The sequence below is a fragment of the Oreochromis aureus genome, linkage group 11 (genome assembly GCF_013358895.1).
Source record: "Oreochromis aureus strain Israel breed Guangdong linkage group 11, ZZ_aureus, whole genome shotgun sequence".
Lineage (NCBI taxonomy): Eukaryota > Metazoa > Chordata > Actinopteri > Cichliformes > Cichlidae > Oreochromis > Oreochromis aureus.
In genome coordinates this window covers 6938134-6956441 of record NC_052952.1, presented here as the reverse complement: position 1 = coordinate 6956441, position 18308 = coordinate 6938134, and the positions used below count along the sequence as shown (strand labels likewise).

The 18308-nt window shown below is 44.2% G+C and overlaps 1 protein-coding gene across 3 annotated transcripts in view; it reads right to left on the bottom strand.

Annotated features, from left to right (window-relative positions):
• Positions 1 to 4254: 4254 nt before the first annotated feature.
• LOC116330240 (transcription factor HIVEP3) overlaps positions 4255 to 18308 on the bottom strand; it is a 36904-nt gene continuing 22850 nt past the window's right edge. For all 3 annotated transcript variants that reach the window (XM_031752497.2, XM_039619764.1, XM_039619763.1), the window contains 8 exons: positions 14819 to 17165; positions 14194 to 14483; positions 12037 to 14058; positions 11581 to 11729; positions 6991 to 7166; positions 6720 to 6821; positions 5285 to 5952; positions 4255 to 5078 (listed from right to left, as the gene is read on the bottom strand). In XM_031752497.2, coding sequence (XP_031608357.1) covers positions 4419 to 5078; positions 5285 to 5952; positions 6720 to 6821; positions 6991 to 7166; positions 11581 to 11729; positions 12037 to 14058; positions 14194 to 14483; positions 14819 to 16814 — 6063 coding nt within the window. In that variant the 5' untranslated portion in view covers positions 16815 to 17165 and the 3' untranslated portion in view covers positions 4255 to 4418. The remainder of the gene's footprint in view (positions 5079 to 5284; positions 5953 to 6719; positions 6822 to 6990; positions 7167 to 11580; positions 11730 to 12036; positions 14059 to 14193; positions 14484 to 14818; positions 17166 to 18308) is intronic.

The window sequence follows — 18308 nt, the reverse complement described above, 5'->3', positions numbered from 1 at the left end:
AAGTGTCTAGATGTAATCTGACAGTCTTCTTTAGGGAAGGGGAACACATTTCCCTCTTACATAAAAATGAGGGGATTGGGTGATGTGGTGTGACTGCCATCAACGCTGCTTTGTGATTGGGTGAATTCTTCACATTTGTCTCCCAGAGGTTAGTAGTTCAGCTCCCTGAGAAACACAGATGTGTCCTCCTAAAGCACACCCCCGGGGATCGACGTATCACATCACGCAGCCCTCTGCATGACTGTATGCAAAGCAAGCAAGAGGAATAGCCAGAGAGTGTTTTTATACTAAACCACACCCTGATGTCTTTTCAGGCTTCTGTCCTGGAAGCTGTTTACTTTTAATTAAAAATCCACCCTCCTCAGTTGACTCCTTGATAAAACTTCCTACTATCCCAGCAGGGCTCCGTAAGGCGTTGGCATCTGCAATGTTTCGGAGGAGGAAGAAGAATCTGTTGCTTCAGACTGCTTTTGATGGACTAAGTATCTAAAAATAAAAGTGCCCCACTGCTGCCTGTTTTGGAACACTTTCTGTGCAACGTTTTATTCACACCAGCTCTCAGGTTTTTGGCTCCTTGTCAAAAAAACTGGCGTGTAACGGCTGAGTAAGCTTTACGTAATCTCTTTCTGGCTGTGTGGTTAAACATTGTTGTGCAAACTAAAAGTAAGAGTGGATCAAAAACGCCGGATGGCCTGAGACGCGATGGGAGAGATACTGTTTATCTGAATATTGCCCTGTGTGTTGATCTTGTTTTACACTGCCCGACGCACACCGAGAGCTGCGTGTGCCAGCGTGATCAGAAGATTGTGAGACTCGATAAAGCTGATGTTCATAGTCTCAAACTAATTCTTTAGAAGAGATAAATATATGCGCCTTCATAATAAAAAATGGGAGTAACAGAATGACACATATAGACATTCACAGTTCTTGGAACTTATAACTTCTGGTTAAGAATTAGAAGGTGTGTGTCACCTGCTGACCCCAATGAAATCTAAAGCCAGTGGAACCAGAAAGCAAACTTGCTCCAGTGGCTCTGAGCTGAGGCTTAGGAGTACGCACTGATTCTAGCATAGCAACTTCATGGAAGAGAAAGAAATTTTTGATCTGAAACTGGTGACATCTAGTGGGGGTGCTGAAGCCGTACAGCTGCCTGGCTCGCCGACAGAAACATCTCGAACACTCACAGTTTGATTGTGATTACTGTGCTTGCTGCTTTACAGGCATGAGAGCTCAAAGGATAATCTGCACGAACATGTTGTGAACAAACCCTAGATCTTAACACACCTTAACACATATTGAACTGTGCAAAAGTCTTGAGCTTTCTGAAGTTTTTTCAGCGGTTTTCTTTGGAAATTGGCTGCTTTTTCCCTCATTTTCAGTTTTAAATATGATCTTTACCTGTCAATAGGGGGCTGTCATAAAAACACATCATTTGTTCCCATTTGTTTAGTTAAATCTATGAAACATGCCAAAGACAACACAATGCGACAGACATTAAATAGCATTTTTGCACTAACAGGGGGATTCCTGATCGATTAGCCGGAAATTTAGGTTATCTCAGCACGGTATGCAGTGTGTGTCTTGATAAGTGCAGGACAAACACGGGTGTCAGGTTTAAAAAAACTACCTACAGCAGATGAACAGTATCTAAAGTCATGTCATTATAAAACAGAAGAAAACTGGAGGAGATCCTAAGTGGGCCAGACCAGTGAAATTCCCCTTTCTGTCAGTATAAAAATGTTTAACTACACATTCACTCGCCACATCCTCATCTAGGTTTGGCTGCATTTCTATTAGATAATGGCAGATGGTTTGAGCACAAATTAAAAATGCAGTTTGGGGAAGGCCAGGCAGATCGCCACATACTAAAGGGAGGTGAATGAACTTTTATTTAAAAAAAGGAGGTAGGGTAGGGCATAAAAATGAGAACAAACGGCTAGTGGTGCAGGGGACATGCATGAGGTGTGGGCCTTCTGTCCGGCACCCCTGGTCTAAAGCATCTGTACTAAAGGTCTATGCTCTTTGCTTACAGAAATTACAAGCTTGCCTAAGAGCGTCCAGCACGTCTTGATGAATAAAGGTTGGGATTGTAAAAGCTTTGTTTGTACCTCATTAATTGTATTTCCATGTTTCAGTAAATCACTGCACCCATTTCCCATTTTCCCATCAAAATATAACTTCAATTGGATTTTATTTATATAGCGCCAAATGACAACAACAGTCACCTCAAGGCGCTTTTGTATTGTAAGGTAAAGACCCTACAATAATACGAAGCAAACAGAAATCCCAGACAATCATATGACCCCCTCTGAGTAAGCAACAGTAGATATTTATCATATGATTTTAACGTTTTGTCCACTTATCAACTGAATGGACTCCTTCTGGAGAGCCAATGCTGATAATGTTAAGAAATCATCAAATGTGTGAAAACAATTTGTCCTAAACTTGACAAACTGTTCTGTTCAAACTGTTCCGCTAAGGCAAAATAGAAGAAAGCCACGACCTCAAGAGAGTCTGGTGCATTTTTTGTTTTTATTTCTTTAATGACTAGAAATTTTGCTGTGTGAAATCCGCAGGGCACTTGATCTTCTGGTACCAGCCAACGACTCGGCGTCTTAACTTTAAGTCACCAGTTCAAGATACAAGAACATCATGAAAAAGACACACAGATGTAATAAAAAGTTTGTTTCCCCCCCAATAACAAAAAGTTTAAAAAAACAAAACAAAGGACCTTGAAACAATAATCATTATCATCAAAGAATAATAAATAAGGAGCACTCTTCCCTGTACAGACATATATTCTAGTCTAAAATCTCTTGTAATAAAAATAGAACTTCAGTGCATTTCCTTTGACACATTTCTGCTGCCCCTTCAGCACGTCTGCGATACAACTCTTAGTTATCCTGGCATTAAAGCAATGGCCTTTAGAAAAGAAACAATCAAAAGACAAAGTATTAACCCTCCAGAAGAACATTAAAAAAAAGCTGATATAAAATTTCACAGCCTTCTCTTTACTATACATCTCAAAAACACAAACCTGGACATAAAAGGCACAAGTAACTACAATTTTCAGTAATACTGGACAAACAAAAATGGAATTCTTTTTGATGAACAATTTTGGTCATTTACAAATGTATTTTTATTCCTTTCACATTGACAGCCCTGTTTCCAACAAAGTCAGGACCTGGATTAAAATGTGCATAAAAACAGAGTGCAGTTAATTGTGCACGTTTTGTACCCTAATATGAGAATAGCAAAACTTTTATTACTTTATATTCTTACTATGGTTTTTGTTATGCTAGATAAAAGAAATCAACACACACACACAGACAGGCAACCATATAGGTAACTGTAAACACATCTAAATGACCTTAAATCAAAAGTGATTTGGAGAATCTAGAGAAAGCTCTTTAAGTTGTCATGTGAAAAGGTGAAAATACATAGAAAACACTGCAGCCTGAGATTTTTGTAGGACTGCAGTGACGTGAAAAACTGGTCCTATGGTTCGAATCATCAAAAACTTCTTTAAATTCTTCTGTAAATCATGGATGCTGTGTCTTGCAGGGTAAAGAGATATACATCTGGCTTGTGCTAAATCAGGTTTAGGATCAGCATGTGCTGCTATGTGGATTGTCTTTTTTAGGCAAGGTCTTGCTTATTTCAGCAACAAAACTACATTCTGCATATCACCATGAAGGCACAGAGGCTGCATCCAGGTGCCAGCACGGCCTGCCTCTCATTCAAATATTTGCTGCAAATATTTTTCTTAAGAAATGTAGAAATAAATATAGCAAAAGGATCCCAAAATGTTCTGAGTATTGAAATTGTGTTTAAAGCAAAACTAAGAAAAAAAGATGCTCTCAGAGTTATAGAACGTGGTGTCCTCCTTTCCACAACACTTAGATGGTGTTTTAAAGGGTTGTGCTGCTGTCCTGAAGTTCTTTTTAAAGATGGTGATTAACATGACTTCAACTTGAAAATGTGCATATACAATTCAAAAAATTAATGTTTCTACTTTCAACATTTGTTATATTCTCTGTGAGATTTAAATCATTTGCAAATCACTGTATTCTGTTTTTATTTTACATTTTACAAAGTGTCAAAGTGTTCCAGCTTCCTTTGGAAACAGGGTTGTATTTACATTATTACCATATATATATATACATATATGTATATATATATATATATATGTATATATATATATATATATATATATATATATATACAAACATTATATATATATAGAAAAAAGTGCATCTTTATAACAAACCTGAATATTGCCAAAGAACAAACATTTAAATTAACAATAGTATTGAAAATGTATATAAAAAAACCCCCAAAGCAATAAAAAAAAACAGACTAGTGTAGCAAACAATAAAGCAAAATGGGATGCACGATGCATCGAAGTGTAGACGCTGTCAAGTTCTCTGGTCTCCTGTGGCTGAGTCTCCTTTAGCTCCTCCCTCCACCATATCACTACCAGATGGTCGTTCCTTCCTCTCTGGCTGTTGTCCGATGACACTCGAGGCTACCGGGGGTGTTAGAGTAGGGGGTGCTCTTGAACGGTCGTCTCTGGCGCAGTGCTCAGTGGTCTCAGTAGAGGACCCGTGGGTGTGGACGGAGCTGTGCGAGCTGCCATATTGCTTTGAGTCTGTGACCTCCAGCTGTGGTTTGGAAAATGTTAGTGCTGTGCTAAGACCTTGCTGCCCTGACTGGCTGGTTCCTGCTGTCTGGTGCTCTGACCAGTGGTCTCCAGGAGTCCTAAGCCCTTGAGTCCTGGGGGTCCCGCCCCAGTATGTTTCAAACCTGGCCAGTGATGGCCCCTCCATTGGGGGTGATGTTGGGGACGAGGGGGTAGTAGCGTGGGACCTTGGTCTTGCCTGTACAATCTGGATCCCTCCTATTGGGATCATCAGATAAGGGACCTTGGCTTGCTGGGAGTGCATGGGAAGATGGCTGAAGATGTTGTCTGTTGTTTGGTGGCCAGGATAACCCTCACAAGTGGAAATGCGAAAAGCAGGTGGAAACAGGCTGGTGTCTGACCATGTTGGCCCTTCTCCTGCTGATCCGCTTTTCTCCTGTAGGGGGAGCAAAGACTATGTTATTGCTAGCTCATGAGCCGGCTCCACTAGTAGGCTACACAAAGTCCTGTACCCTGAGAGCTTTTTGAGAGACAGTGTAGAGAAGACATATGGATTGCTTAATGTTTCTCTGTTTGAAAGTGGAGCCACATATCTGTGACTTGTCTATGAACATGTGTGCTGTAATTAGAAAATAGACTTACCACTTTGATGTGACTACCTGATGTACCAGGGTTCTCCCACGGTAAGTACCCAGGGGTTCTGTGCTGCATCCCTAGGGGTGAGGGAGGTGTTGGAACCTGTGACGACCGGTAGCAGCTGGGTGAAAGGGGAAGGAGAGGAGAAAGGGGTCTGATGGGAGAAGGTCCTCGTTCGGGGGAAGGTGAGACATGTCGGCTGGGTGAAGGGAGCTCTGTCCTCGGAGAGAGGCTGTGGATGGGTGACGAATACTCCAGGCGGGGGGAGAGGCTGCGGCTGGGGGAACAGCTCTCACTGCTTGGGGAGAAGGCTCTTGGAGATGCCTTCCAGCCTCGCCGGGAGAACACTGCTCTCCTGCTCCCCGGCGAGGCTGCTCTTCTGCTGGGCCAAACTCCACGTGGGGAGGGCTCCTGACTGGTGCAGGGAATGGGACCCGGAGGCTCGGGGTCAGGAGTGCCTTGCTTAGAGTGCCTGCTGGAGCTTGAACGTCCTCCTGTTGATGGGTGGGTGTCAGACGATACAGAGGACGGTGGGTCCTCGTGGGACGTGGACTCCTCTTCCTCTTCTTCGTCATCGTCGTCGTCGTTGTCTTCGTCGTCATCTGACTCCTCCACGTCAGAAAACTGATGCTCCTCCTGTTCCTCCGAGCCGCACACACGCTCTTCACTCCCTGCTGTTTGTGCAGACACAGAAAAACACGTAGACTTTAGATGTCTATTCATGTCAACACCATGGACCCTAAAAACTCGTGTACTGGATGCGCAAAGTCGTGCAATAAATCCTCACACAAAAGTCACAAAACAGCAATTTACAGGAACAAGCACAAAGCGTGAGGACAGTCAAAGCAAAGGACAAACCAAACCCGGCACCCTTCAAACACACGTTATAAATAGACTGAGAATGAAAAGGATGGAATTTAATTGAAAAGCACCATGCCTCTATTCACAAACTATCTCAGCAGCCTTGTGAATGGAAAGACAGTTTAAATGGCGCATCCTTGGCTGTGATGAGTGTAGTCTGTTGGCAAGAAAGAGACAGCGAGAGAGAGGAGGGGTTGCAGAGGAAGGTTAGGGAGGAGATCGTGAAGGCTTTGAGGCTTTTTTCTGGCTTTGACGGGGAGGTGTCAGCTGTGGCAAAAGCACTCAGCTTTGTTTCGTTAGATACCAGGAACACATCCTTAAGGACAGGTTACAGCAGCCAGACTGTTGCAACAACATCAGGACGCTGTGGCATGTTCTGTATTCTTCATTTATTTATCTTATACTTTTTCAAATTTCTTATGCAAGGCCAGAGGGAGGAGAATAGAACATCGTGTTGCATAAGCTGTCAGTGCTGAACAGCTACTATTCTTCACAGGCAGGAGTTCATCCAGCTGTGTACCAATATTTCTCCACAGGGGGAAGGCAAGTATGTGAGATTCATCCCCACCACCTGAAGTACCTGTTTCCTCGCTCTCCGGCTCATCCAATGATGACTCAGATACACCCATTGCCTGGCATTTTTTCCCATGAGCCTTTGACTTCATGTGTTTTGTAAGGTTTCCTAGGAAGAGAAAAAGAAGAAAGAGAATTTAAGACAAATGAGATTATCATTTTAGCAGCACAGCCAATAATGTGATCACTGGGCAAAAACAGCATTTTACATTTATACAATAGAAAGCACCAAAGCGCTCGTCACATTTTAATAAACAGAACCCAAATTTTCCATTCACCTTTGGTTTTGAAGGCAAAGTTGCAGTGTTTGCAAATGTATGGACGGACATCGGTGTGCGTTCTGATGTGCTTTTTCAGCATGCTTGGCTTCTTGCAGCGGATGCCGCACTCTCCGCATATGTACTTTCCCCTGCCACGACCTCTCACGTAAACATACTCCTCATTGGACTTATACCTACGAGAAACAGACAGGTAAGAGATCAGAGACAGCAACTTTAAGGCTGCATTTATTACATTTTAGGTCACTTGAGGAAAACTGGAACAAGCTGTAAACACAACGTTCACATACCCCATTTGCAAATTTATCACAGTTATGGTGAGCAGATGCAGGGCAATATTAGGATTCCTTTATCGTTGTTCTTTTTTAGGGCAACTGGTGCTTTTCAGTCCAGTAATACCTCCTCTTTCTGATTTTATGTCTCTGTCCCATCTCAAAAAAACATTTTCCTCTTTATCTTCTAAACTGGTCCCTGAATGTGTCACTTGATGTGAAATCTATAAGACCGATTATTTCTGTACTGAAAACAGCACCACTATAAGCATACATTCATTGAATGAGTGTGTGTGTGTTACTGCTAATAAATACTCAAAGCGAGCCTGAGACCAGAACCAACCGAGGCAGATGCAAAATAATCAAACAGGAAGTCGACTTGTTTAGATGTTTGCTTCGACAGTCACACTCTGATAGACAGAAAACACTTAAGCATGGAAGAAATGAATGAGTGAATGAGGCATATTGCATAAAGCGCTATATAAGAACCCATTACATAACAACTGGGGACTAAGTAATCAGTGATGGGAGCCATTCTTTGTGAAACTGTGCCCAAATGTTCAGGCATGGCTACAATATATACACAGGTCCGCTAATCAGCCGACAAGCAGGCAGGTGATAGTTGTGAAAGCATAACAGAAAACAATTATTAGCAAAAATATGAGAATGAGAAGGGTTAGATTAGAATCAGCAGTTAACCTAACCCCACTAACTGCATGTCTTTGAACTGTGGGAGTACCCGGAGAGCCCCAGTCACACAATGGATTCAAATCAGGATCTTCTTGCTACGAGGCAACAGTGCTAACCACCGCACGACAGTGCTGCCGCCATTTGAGCAAACAAATAATAAATAAGACCAGCTTGGCAAGAGTTACGACTGTGGCCTCACAGCAAGAAATACCCATCTTCAAACCTTCTGCTCAGCTTTCAGTTTGTGTGTTTTTCCTTCCTGTGTGATTTTAAAAAGCTTTTTTGATTTTTATGTCAATACAATTCAGCTTTGATCGTTGTTCATTAACACTTAAAAAACATAAAAACTTCAGACTGTGTATTTTTTTCACCTTTTAAAGTCGATTTGGCACTTTGTTGTGATGTTTTAGCTTTGCGGTATGGGCCTTAAGATTGCAACAGGGCAACGAATGCATTCACAATGACAACCCATTCTGCACAGAGCAGAACGGCCAACCTGAGGAAAACAAAGGTAATAGAAAACCGCAGACAAAATATGAGACCCGCTCATCCAGATAACCTCAAATTTGGCACTGCACTTACTCATGTCCTCGGCAGCGCACCTGCCAAGTTTAAAGTGGATCTGATGAATGTTTGACGAGATAGGATGAGATAAGACAGGCAGATGCGCATACACATATTTCTCGATTTATCCGAGAGACAGAGCATTATGTTCGCCAGCTAGTTTTCAGTTAAACCCTGAAAACAGCTGCTAGGAGCCCAGAAGGTGATAATGAAAGCAGCAAACCCCAAAGCCCAAAATATGTACTCAAAGATACTTGGAGGATTACTGCAGAGTGCAATCATTATTCTTTCTTCTTTCACATTTCACAGTGAGCAAATTCAATGATAATAACAAAGATAACTGTGGAAGTTAGTGATTGCAGCACAGATACATGCACAAACACACACACACACACAAAACTGAGAAACAAGGCTTTCTTTATGGTGCAGGTTGGGGAAGCCCCACCAAAACCCCTTCAGCACTGAGTCCCTCCACTACACCCTGGTGCAAAGAATAGCAGCTATTCTGCTCCGAACGGGTGGCCCTGCCAACAACAGCAGCAGCTAAAGAGAGGGAAGGGAAGCCTGGCTATGGCCACCAACCTAAAATAGATACTACATATAAAAATCAAGCAACACATTTAGGTCTACTCTATAAAAAACATTGTTTATGCACAAGCTTCATGTTTACCAAAAGTCTATTTGTAGACACGGCGTGCCACAGAGGTCTTATATCTGAATGAATTGTCCTCTATGAAAAATCCACTACTCGTGGGGAAACTCACAAATCATTCTGAATTGTAAATATCCAATCTGTGCCGACTGTGTCTAATTACAGGATGTCACGACAACTACGAGAGACCAGGCTGTGAATGTTCCCCGTTGTATAACAGAACCAGTAACGGCAAATCATAACAAATTGTTACACAACTGTAAAATAGCCTCAACAGTGAGATTGTGTTGTGTTCATTCAGGAGCTGGCTACTGTTTACCTGGCGTGTATTTCTTGCTACTGCTAAAAATATCCACCCACATCTCCGAAAAGAAAAAAAAGTAAAGTAACAGAACGGCAGAAGTTTCACTTCAGTTATCTAGCATTAAATCAGCAGCATATCTCTCAGTACATCCAGTCAAAAATCATGTTTTAGCTTTATGAAAGCCTTGTTGGATGGTGGGGGGAATAATGCATCTAACCAAAAGGAGCCACTAAAGATGATTAAAACATATTTAATCCTCATTTGACCAGAAAGAATCTGAATAAACTAATATTTTTGTCCTCAGTCTGGCTGACTGACATGGTTAAAGTGTTACAGAGTGTAAAAAAACATGCATGGTTAACCATTTGCACCAGAGAAACCAATCATGTTTTTCACTGAATCAGTTCAGCTGCTGCCCACATAAACTTCCCCAGACTTTCACCACGACTAGTAAAAAGCATTTATTGTTGCCCGTTTCCTGAAATCTATTATTGAGATGACAGTGTGGTACTATTAAACTCCAGAGAAGCCTGGAAGCAGATAAAATCTGGCAAGCCACTGGAACATAAACAAAACTGCATGATGCATATTCATAAAAGACTGCTTTCTAGAATGAAATGAGTGGCACACAGCTATGATTTCAAAGTCTTGACAAAAGGGAGACAGAGATAATGAGTCAGGATGAAAAGTATTCTGTTCTCTTCAAGATTGAGTAGCTGTGGCCATTTGCATGCATGGTGGAAACCAGGAGAACATCAAGGAGCGGGGATGCGAGTGAAAGACAGGAAGGACACAGAGGAGGTTTTGGAGGGAATGAAAACAAAATAATGTGCAGGTAAGTGAAACTGGAAGGGCTGCCAGAGAGAAATGGGCAACACCTCTGGGGTTTTTTTGTGGATGAAAGTGCACTTCCTGAAGTTCAGTGGCTTATCTACTGTTACGCGGACAGCTTCTTTACACCTGACATTCATGCACCTAAGCAGGAAACGCAGGGTTTGCCAAGTGTTAACACTCTGGAAGAGAAAAACTCAAAAATAGAAAATTTACCGAAACCAAACCATACCAAAAGGAATACCAGTACCATAGGAAATTATCCACGTAAGGCAACCTCTGTTTCCTTTTATTCTTTTCTAATTCTACTCAACTCAATTCAAATTTTTAAAAAACCCACGTTTTTCAAAGTGCTGTACAGAAAACAACAGGGGAATAGATAAGAAGTACATAGATACGAGATATAGTGGGTGCTAAACATGCAGTCATAGTCAAAAAAGGCACAGGAGGCACAGTGAGCAATTAGGCAGACTTGAATGACATTACGTAAAAACAAGTTTTAAGTCTAGTTTTAAAAATCTCAATGGAGGGAGCAGATTTGACTGCACAGTTTGGGGGCAAACACAGAAAATGCCCAGACTCCTCTGAGTTTAAATCTAGACCGAGGGACAGTCAGAAGCATCCGATCAGCTGACTGGGGGGACCTGAAAGCTGAATAGGAGTTTAAGGAACGAGTCAAACCATGAAAGGCTTAGTGGCCAAACAGGAGGAAATCATAAAATAAAGATTTAATCAGATACATTTAATGGGGAAACTTTAGCTCGGAATACTTAAACCTCGGGAATAAGGCACTTGGTGCTGGAGGAAAAATCACTCAGACATTTGTGGAAAGCATTTATGTGTTACGCTGATCTGGTCTGTAGACAAATATGACAGCCTCGACTGTGACTCTGACTGCTTCATACTGTGCCTCCGTGTGACTTTTTATAGCCATAAAAATATTAATGAGAGTCTCACAAAGTTGGAGACAACCTTTTCCCCCCTCTCACACACACAAACCCACACATACACACAGACGCTGCTAGCTCTCCAAATTAACACCTCTAAAACACAGACATTCATGCCAGCAGTGAAAGGAAAAAGCTTGGCTACAGGTACAAATGAAGTCCCTCTGGACTCGTGGCCTCCCATCTGTTATTGTATTTTCTCCATGCGCTCGTCAGCTCTCCATAGGCTGTTTTGCAGTCAGCGGGCATTGGTTTGTGAAGAAGTTCGGGGGAAAAAAGTGTAATGAGGAGCTGCCATATTTTGCAACTATGGAATTAAACAATCCTTACCCTCCTTCAAAGATGCAAACCCGAGAAGGCTCGCTCGGCTTGGAGGTGGATGGTCTCTCCACTTCTCGCATTTCTTTATTTTCTTCCTTCTTTTCAGGCTGCTGCTGTTCCTTTACTTCAGTGAGGGTGCTGGGTGGGGTGGCATGTACCTACACTCAAGACACACACGGAAAAAAAATTCAAAACAACTTATAATAAAATGTTAAGTGCTGTTAAAGCAGGATTCAGTGTAATTCCAGCTGTCAAAAGGGTGTCGCACTGATTTATCATTATGTTTTTCTAATGGCACAATTGGTGACCATGTTAGAAAATACTAGCATAGAAGACTACAGAGCTTTGACTTCTAAGATGTAGAAGTATTCAAGAGCTAAACAGACCATGAAATGTTCTGATGTAAGCAAATTAAACATGGTCAACATTTAAGTGGAAATGTATGTTTATTGTGTTTATGTTTACCTCTGACACATGTGGCGTCCTGCTGTTTTCAGGGGTCACTTTGCCTTCGGCTGGAGTAGGGGCCGTAGCCATGGTATAAATCTCAGAAGTGTGCTTCTGTTTAGAGCAGAGCAGAGACAGGGCCACCTTTGTGCTGATGCCTGGCAAGTTGGGGTTGTGAGCGCTGACGCTCCAGGTTGAATAAACTGAGGTGCGGGGGTCCCTCTGGGCAGATGGGTTGGGTTTGACATACTTCTGGTAGCACCAGTTGACTGAGGTTGAAGTGTGGAGGCTGGGGAACGAAGATGCGCTTGCGCCCACCTCCACAGCTGACACAGCTTCCTTTTTTTGGGTGATTTTCTCAGTTGTTTCCTTTTCTTTCACCTTTTCTTCTATGTCATTTTTCCTTGGCTGCTCTTCTGGCTGCCCCTGCACATCCGCACTCGTTGCTTCTAATGTATCTGATTTCTTCTTTTCCTTTTCCAGCTTTTTCCCAGTGGCCTTCCTTTCTTCTTCCTGTACTACCTTTGGTTCCACACGGCCCTCCTCCTCTTCTTCCTTATGGTGCTCCTCCTCCTCTTCCTCCTCTTTAACTCTTTTCTGATGACGCTGGGCTTCTGTGCTGAGCTCAAGACTGGCTGCAGGAGAAAGCATGCGCTTACTTCCTCCTGCCCCCAGTGGACCGTATCCATCTCCAGATCCTGAGGCCAGCTCCGATGACAGAGACAGAGGAAGAAGGCTCTTGACATCTGGAGAGGGGACCTTCAAGTAGCTCCTTTGCAGTGTCTCCCGTTCCACCTGGCCCATGATGACCATAGCCGTGCAAGAAACTGGTTCCTGTGAGCGGGTGGAAACCAGAATCTGGGAAAGTGTGGTATACATTGCACTGGCATATGTAGGTATATGAGTCTGGAGGCGTACTGGCACCACAAGAGACACTACTGGTGCAAGCTGTGCCAGGCATGTGGCGATGACCGGCCTCGGGTGGTGGTAGGAGATTGTTGCAAGCGACTCCTGAGTCAGTGAAGAAGACACAGAAGAAATGGGGGGTCTGCTTTCTGTAGTGTGAGGAAAAGAAATGTGTGTGGTAAATCTTGGAGGAACAGGCAAGTACACGGCCTGGCTAGATGTATTCCTGGAAGAAAAGTGGCGAGGAACAAGAGGGGGAAGCTGATGGAGGGGTACTCCCAACCTTTCAGCCATGTGGATTTGTGCTGGATGTATCTGTACAGGCGGAGATTCTGTGTGTGACTGTAGAAATGCTCTTTGAATGATTTGGGTGGGTAGTACTTCCGATATGGCTGTGGTGACAGGGAGGAGCTGGGACAAAGGCCCTGGGGGGAATGCTTGATGCCCTCTGGGGTGCAAAGGAAGCACCTCCTGAGAGGATAAAGAGGTTTGTGGCTGTAACAGCTGCAAAGCCTTTCCAGTGGCATCGAGGCTAAACTGGGGGCTTACTCCAGTGGAGTACAGAGGAGGAAGATTGGAGTGGGAAGGACCAGGTTGTGGACTCTCTGCTCTGGACAGCTGACTAGTTCTGCCTCCTACTTCCTGTTCTGGTTCCCCTAAGGGAGCATGCTTCACTAGAAGACACTTTCTCCTTTCCTTCCAGGAGGATGCAGACTGCTGAGGAGACAGGGATCCATAGTCAAAGGACTTACTTCTGGTCTCTGGGATCTGCTCCGTTTGTTGTGGACTAGCTGGGGCCTGCTCTGAGGCTGAACGCCTCATCTCCTTGTGGCTTTGGTGGTGTTGGTGAGAAGCAGATGGCACCATCAACATCTGGGAGCTTTGGCTACCGGGAGCTCGGGCAGCTTGCTCTGATTGTGCTGCATCCTCAAAAGAAACAGAAAAGTTTGAAATGTTGCTTTCTTGACTGGGGCTGCGAGGCAAAGACATAGACTCAAAGCTGGACTCTCCAGAGGACTGGGCAGCTTCTGCCAGCCTGAGTCTTTTCTTCTTTGGTGGCAGCTTCTCTGCAGGGAGCTGGGCCAATGTCTGACTTCGCTGAGGCCAGTGGAACTCCTCTACTCTCTCTGCCTCCTAGGATAGATACATTTTTTAAATAAATTTAGTATTTAAGTCAAAGGTAATGATGCTAACTTGGACAAACACATTGTATGAGAACAGTAAACAAGCCAAAAAAAAAAAAAACATAATTCAAAAAGGTACATTTACCTTTGCTGAGCATGCTGTCAATGGGGGTGACACAGGTGGCATTTCAGCATCGGGCTCCACAGTAACAAGTATCTCTGGCACTTGGATATTTGGCTGGCGGATGAGGCGAGATGTAGAGGGTGATGGTTTTGGCTCAGGTTGTTGTGTTTGCTGACTCTCTCTGAGGTCTGGATCTTGACTTTCCATGGATATACTCTCTTGCTTCTCAAAAGAGCTAGTGTGTTGGATGACAGACACACCCTTCCTGTCCTGCTGCTGCTGTTGGTTTGGTTCAGTCTGTAAGGAAACACCTAGACACAAACAGTACAACAATCCCATTATAAGACATCAGTATTGTGCTTTTGAGTGATGCCACTTAGCATTTCGTGGATTCTATTCCCATCTACTGTACAGTGTTACAGGTTACATGGTAGTAGTTTTTCCCCTCTTTCTGTTTAACTATGTTAAGACAGTGATGTAGTTTTAGATATTCACTGCTTTAACTATTAGCTATATGATAATCTGCATGTCTCAGATGCTAAAAAGGAATAGAAAAGGACTTCAAGAGAATAACTGTATCGATTATGCAACTTAACATAATGGTTTTAGCTACAAAACATATATTTTGTATGTATGAGAGACAAACCTGAGAGGGCCTGCTTCTGCTCTGGTCTGCGTGGTACTGGAATGATGCCTCCAGAGCTGCCGGACACAGCTACAGATCCAGGACTGGGAGGATCCTCCTCCAGACTCTCCTCTTTCCTCCGCTTCCTCACAGCCATGGCTAACGCTCGAAACTTATAGTGCATCATCAGCGGGCGATCTCCACTGCACGCTTTACTTGCATCCCTGCTCTCTTGCTCCTGCCCTGGGCAGATGCTTCTGTGGGCCTCGAAGACTTCACTTTCTTGAAAGCGGGCCCCACATGTTCCACATTCAAACACGGCGGGACTCTTTTGCTGTTGTTGTTGTTGCTGTGGCTGTCTGGGTATTTCGGTGCCTCTTGTTGAGGAGGAGGATGTGGTGGGACTGGGCTCCTCCAACATTGACTCGGCTCCCAGGGGAACCTCTATGGCAGGCTGGCGCTTGAGCATACGCTGCGCGTGGCCGATCCTCATCTCTGCGACCACTGCTTGCTGCTCATCAAAAGATTGGCAGAGGCGGTAACCTCTGGGTGACATGGTGCCAGAGGTAAAGGGCTCTCCTTGGCTGGTTGATATTGGCATTGAGTGGCTTCTAAGCAGAGGCACTGCTGACTGGTCCTGCGTACCTGGTGGATCAGCGTCAGGATTATGGATGTGCCTCAAACCACTGGGGCCTGCGGCTTCTCCTTTGGGATCAAAGGCATAGGGGTCTTTGGGGGCAGTAAACTTGGGTGACTCCATGCTGCTCTTCCGTGACAGGGAGGAGCGTCGAGGCTTAACGCTGTCAATCTCACTCGTGTCTACTACTGCTTCATTGATAGTGATGAGCTTGGTAATGTGTTCTATTACTTGGGTTTTGGGTACGGCGAAGGAGATGTTCTTCTCCTCGGTTCCTGAGGATGAGGAATGTGAGGGATGAGGCTGCTGCTGGTGGGGGCTCCGCTGCTGTCCTCCCAGCCTTCCATATTTCCCTAGAATAATTTCTGCGTAGGTTTTGGCACTGGAACTTGGAGGACTAACTTGGCATATATCGGTACTGCCTGATCCAGAGAAGTAGCCCGACTCTGTGCTGCCTTTACTGCCAGGCCCAATAGAAGAAGATGATGTGGAGAGGGAAGATGGTGGGTCATCTGGAGAAGCCATGGGCCCACGTTTTCTCTCACTAAGCCTCAGTGCAAGTCTTTGCTTGACAGCGTGGGAGTCTTCAGGCCTCTGGCTCTCCTCTGAGCTTCCCAGGCGCTCCTTACCTCCTTTCCTATGCTGCCCCAGCATCTCTTTAGAGGATTTTCTGTGCTGGCCTGTCTCTTCCTCAGACTCAGTGCTTTCTCCTTCTGTGTGTTCCTCAGGGTCTTCTCCAGCACCACTGCCTTCTGCACCACTCAAACTGGGCTCATCTCGACTGGATGCCAGACCCGCTTTAATACGATGGGCATGGGACTTGCGGTGTTTGTATAAGTTGCTCTTGGTCTTAAAGGAAAACCCACAGGGTGCACATGGGTAGGGTCTTTCTCCTGTATGCGATCGTATGTGTTTCTGAAGAACGCTTGGCTTGGCACATGGACGGCCACAGTAAGTGCACACATATTTCCCTGGTTTTTGTGGTTTCTTCTCCCCTTTCCTGGGTGAGCTAACCCCTTCTAGGCCATGTTGACTGGAGTGAGTTGGAACGCCGTGAGCATGCTCACCCTGGGTGGAGGACGTAGAGGGGAGGGATAAGGTTGACGAGGAGCTTGTAGAGAAGAAGCTGCCTCCTGAGGGACCTGGGGTATCTGAATGCTGCCATGCTACTGCTTGCTGCTGCTGTAACCGAAGCAGGTCAGTGCGCTTGGGTTGGCGGTTTTGTAGGCGGCCCAAGGCTCTGTGTACAGGACGAGGATTAGGAGGCTGCTGGGGTTGCTGAGGTGGACAAGAGCCCAATGAAGATTCAGATGTCACATGCTGCTGCGCTTGCCTTCCAGAGCGCTCCCCATCAGCCGGATGGCTGGGCTCAGCCTCCATAGAGTGGGGAGGAGACCTCACAGACTCGTAACGAAAGGCTCTCGGAGCCTCATTGGTCTAACCGCATGGCAGCAGAGAGGTCAGAGGCAGGGGAACATTGACAGACTAAGTTGTAAATCAAAATGGAGCACCTTTTTCAGAGTGGGCCAAAAGTTATGCAAGAGGACAAAATGAGGCATCATTAAAAGGTGCCCTGGAGCCGCATGGATGCAGGTAAACATGGATCATTTCTCCGTTCAAAGCAGTTCTACTTCTATCTAGCCTCAGCCATTTTAAAAGTCCTCCCAAGGTCTTTTTTGCATCTTCTTTGTTCGTTGGCAAGACTGTTAGTTGTTCGTCTTTTAAATTGGTCTAGAGAAACAGAAAAAGCAAAGGAAGCAATGAAAGCACTGAATGAGAAAAAGGAAAATTATAAATACGTTAATCATCAAGCAGATTCTTTTCAAAAAAGGTCCATGTGAAAATACTGTAAAAATAACATTTCCCTTCTTCACTTTCCAGCAAAGTTCCCCTAAATAAAGCCAACAAAACAAGACAAAGTAGTAATGAAGGTCCTGCTGTTTTGACTGCAGTCAAAAGTAAGAAATCAACAGATCATATTTAGAAACAGAAAACACAGTGGGCCCTGTGAGGAAGACTTAGTGTGCTTTTAAAAACCAAAAGAGTTACGCCAATAAAGGGGAAGGTCAAAATCATTAGTGTCTTATTAGCAAATGTCATATTAAAATATACTTCCACATATCATATCATGAGAAATTGGGCTACCTTTCTTGCTACTGAATGGGGTCAGTGTTGTCATGACGACACTGACAAGGTAAGTGCATCAATAAGTTATTGCTCTCATCTGTCCTCACTTAAACTCTTATTAAGATAGTGGGTACTGCAAATCTATATTAAAACGCAAGGTCAAGCTGTTCTACACGAGAATCTGAACATGCGCTCATCTGATGTATGCACACAACCCCAAGGTGTGTGCACAGCTCTTGATTTCCTTAGACTGTGACAAATTATAAATTAAGACTTCTACTCCAAACAGTGGAATCACAATCATATCTAACTGATGGCTTGCATACTCGGCAGGAGTCTGAGGAGCTCGGGGCCAGAAAGTCAACATCCAAACTACAGGCACCAGAAAAGGAGACCGCAGTGTCAGGGCAAAGAGTCAAAACAAATGTTCGAAATATAGTCCATGCATATCTGATCTGGCACTGAAGCTCAAGGGTGTAAATGAAGGGGGCTGTTTTCTAGTGGAGAAGAACTTGACAGCAGCTGGGTGTCAGTGTTAGCCTCTCGCACTACACTGCCACCAGGGTGCAGTGTTTATGAGTAGTGTCTTTGCATGGAGTCTACAGTGACACGGTCCTGTAAGACCTTTCGTCTGCTCTTTCACACTTACACTTTCACACTTACACTACTAAAAAGCTGTGTTTATGAGGAGCCAAGTATAGCTCATCAGAGAGTCAGAGATGAGGCTATGATGAAATTTCATATTTT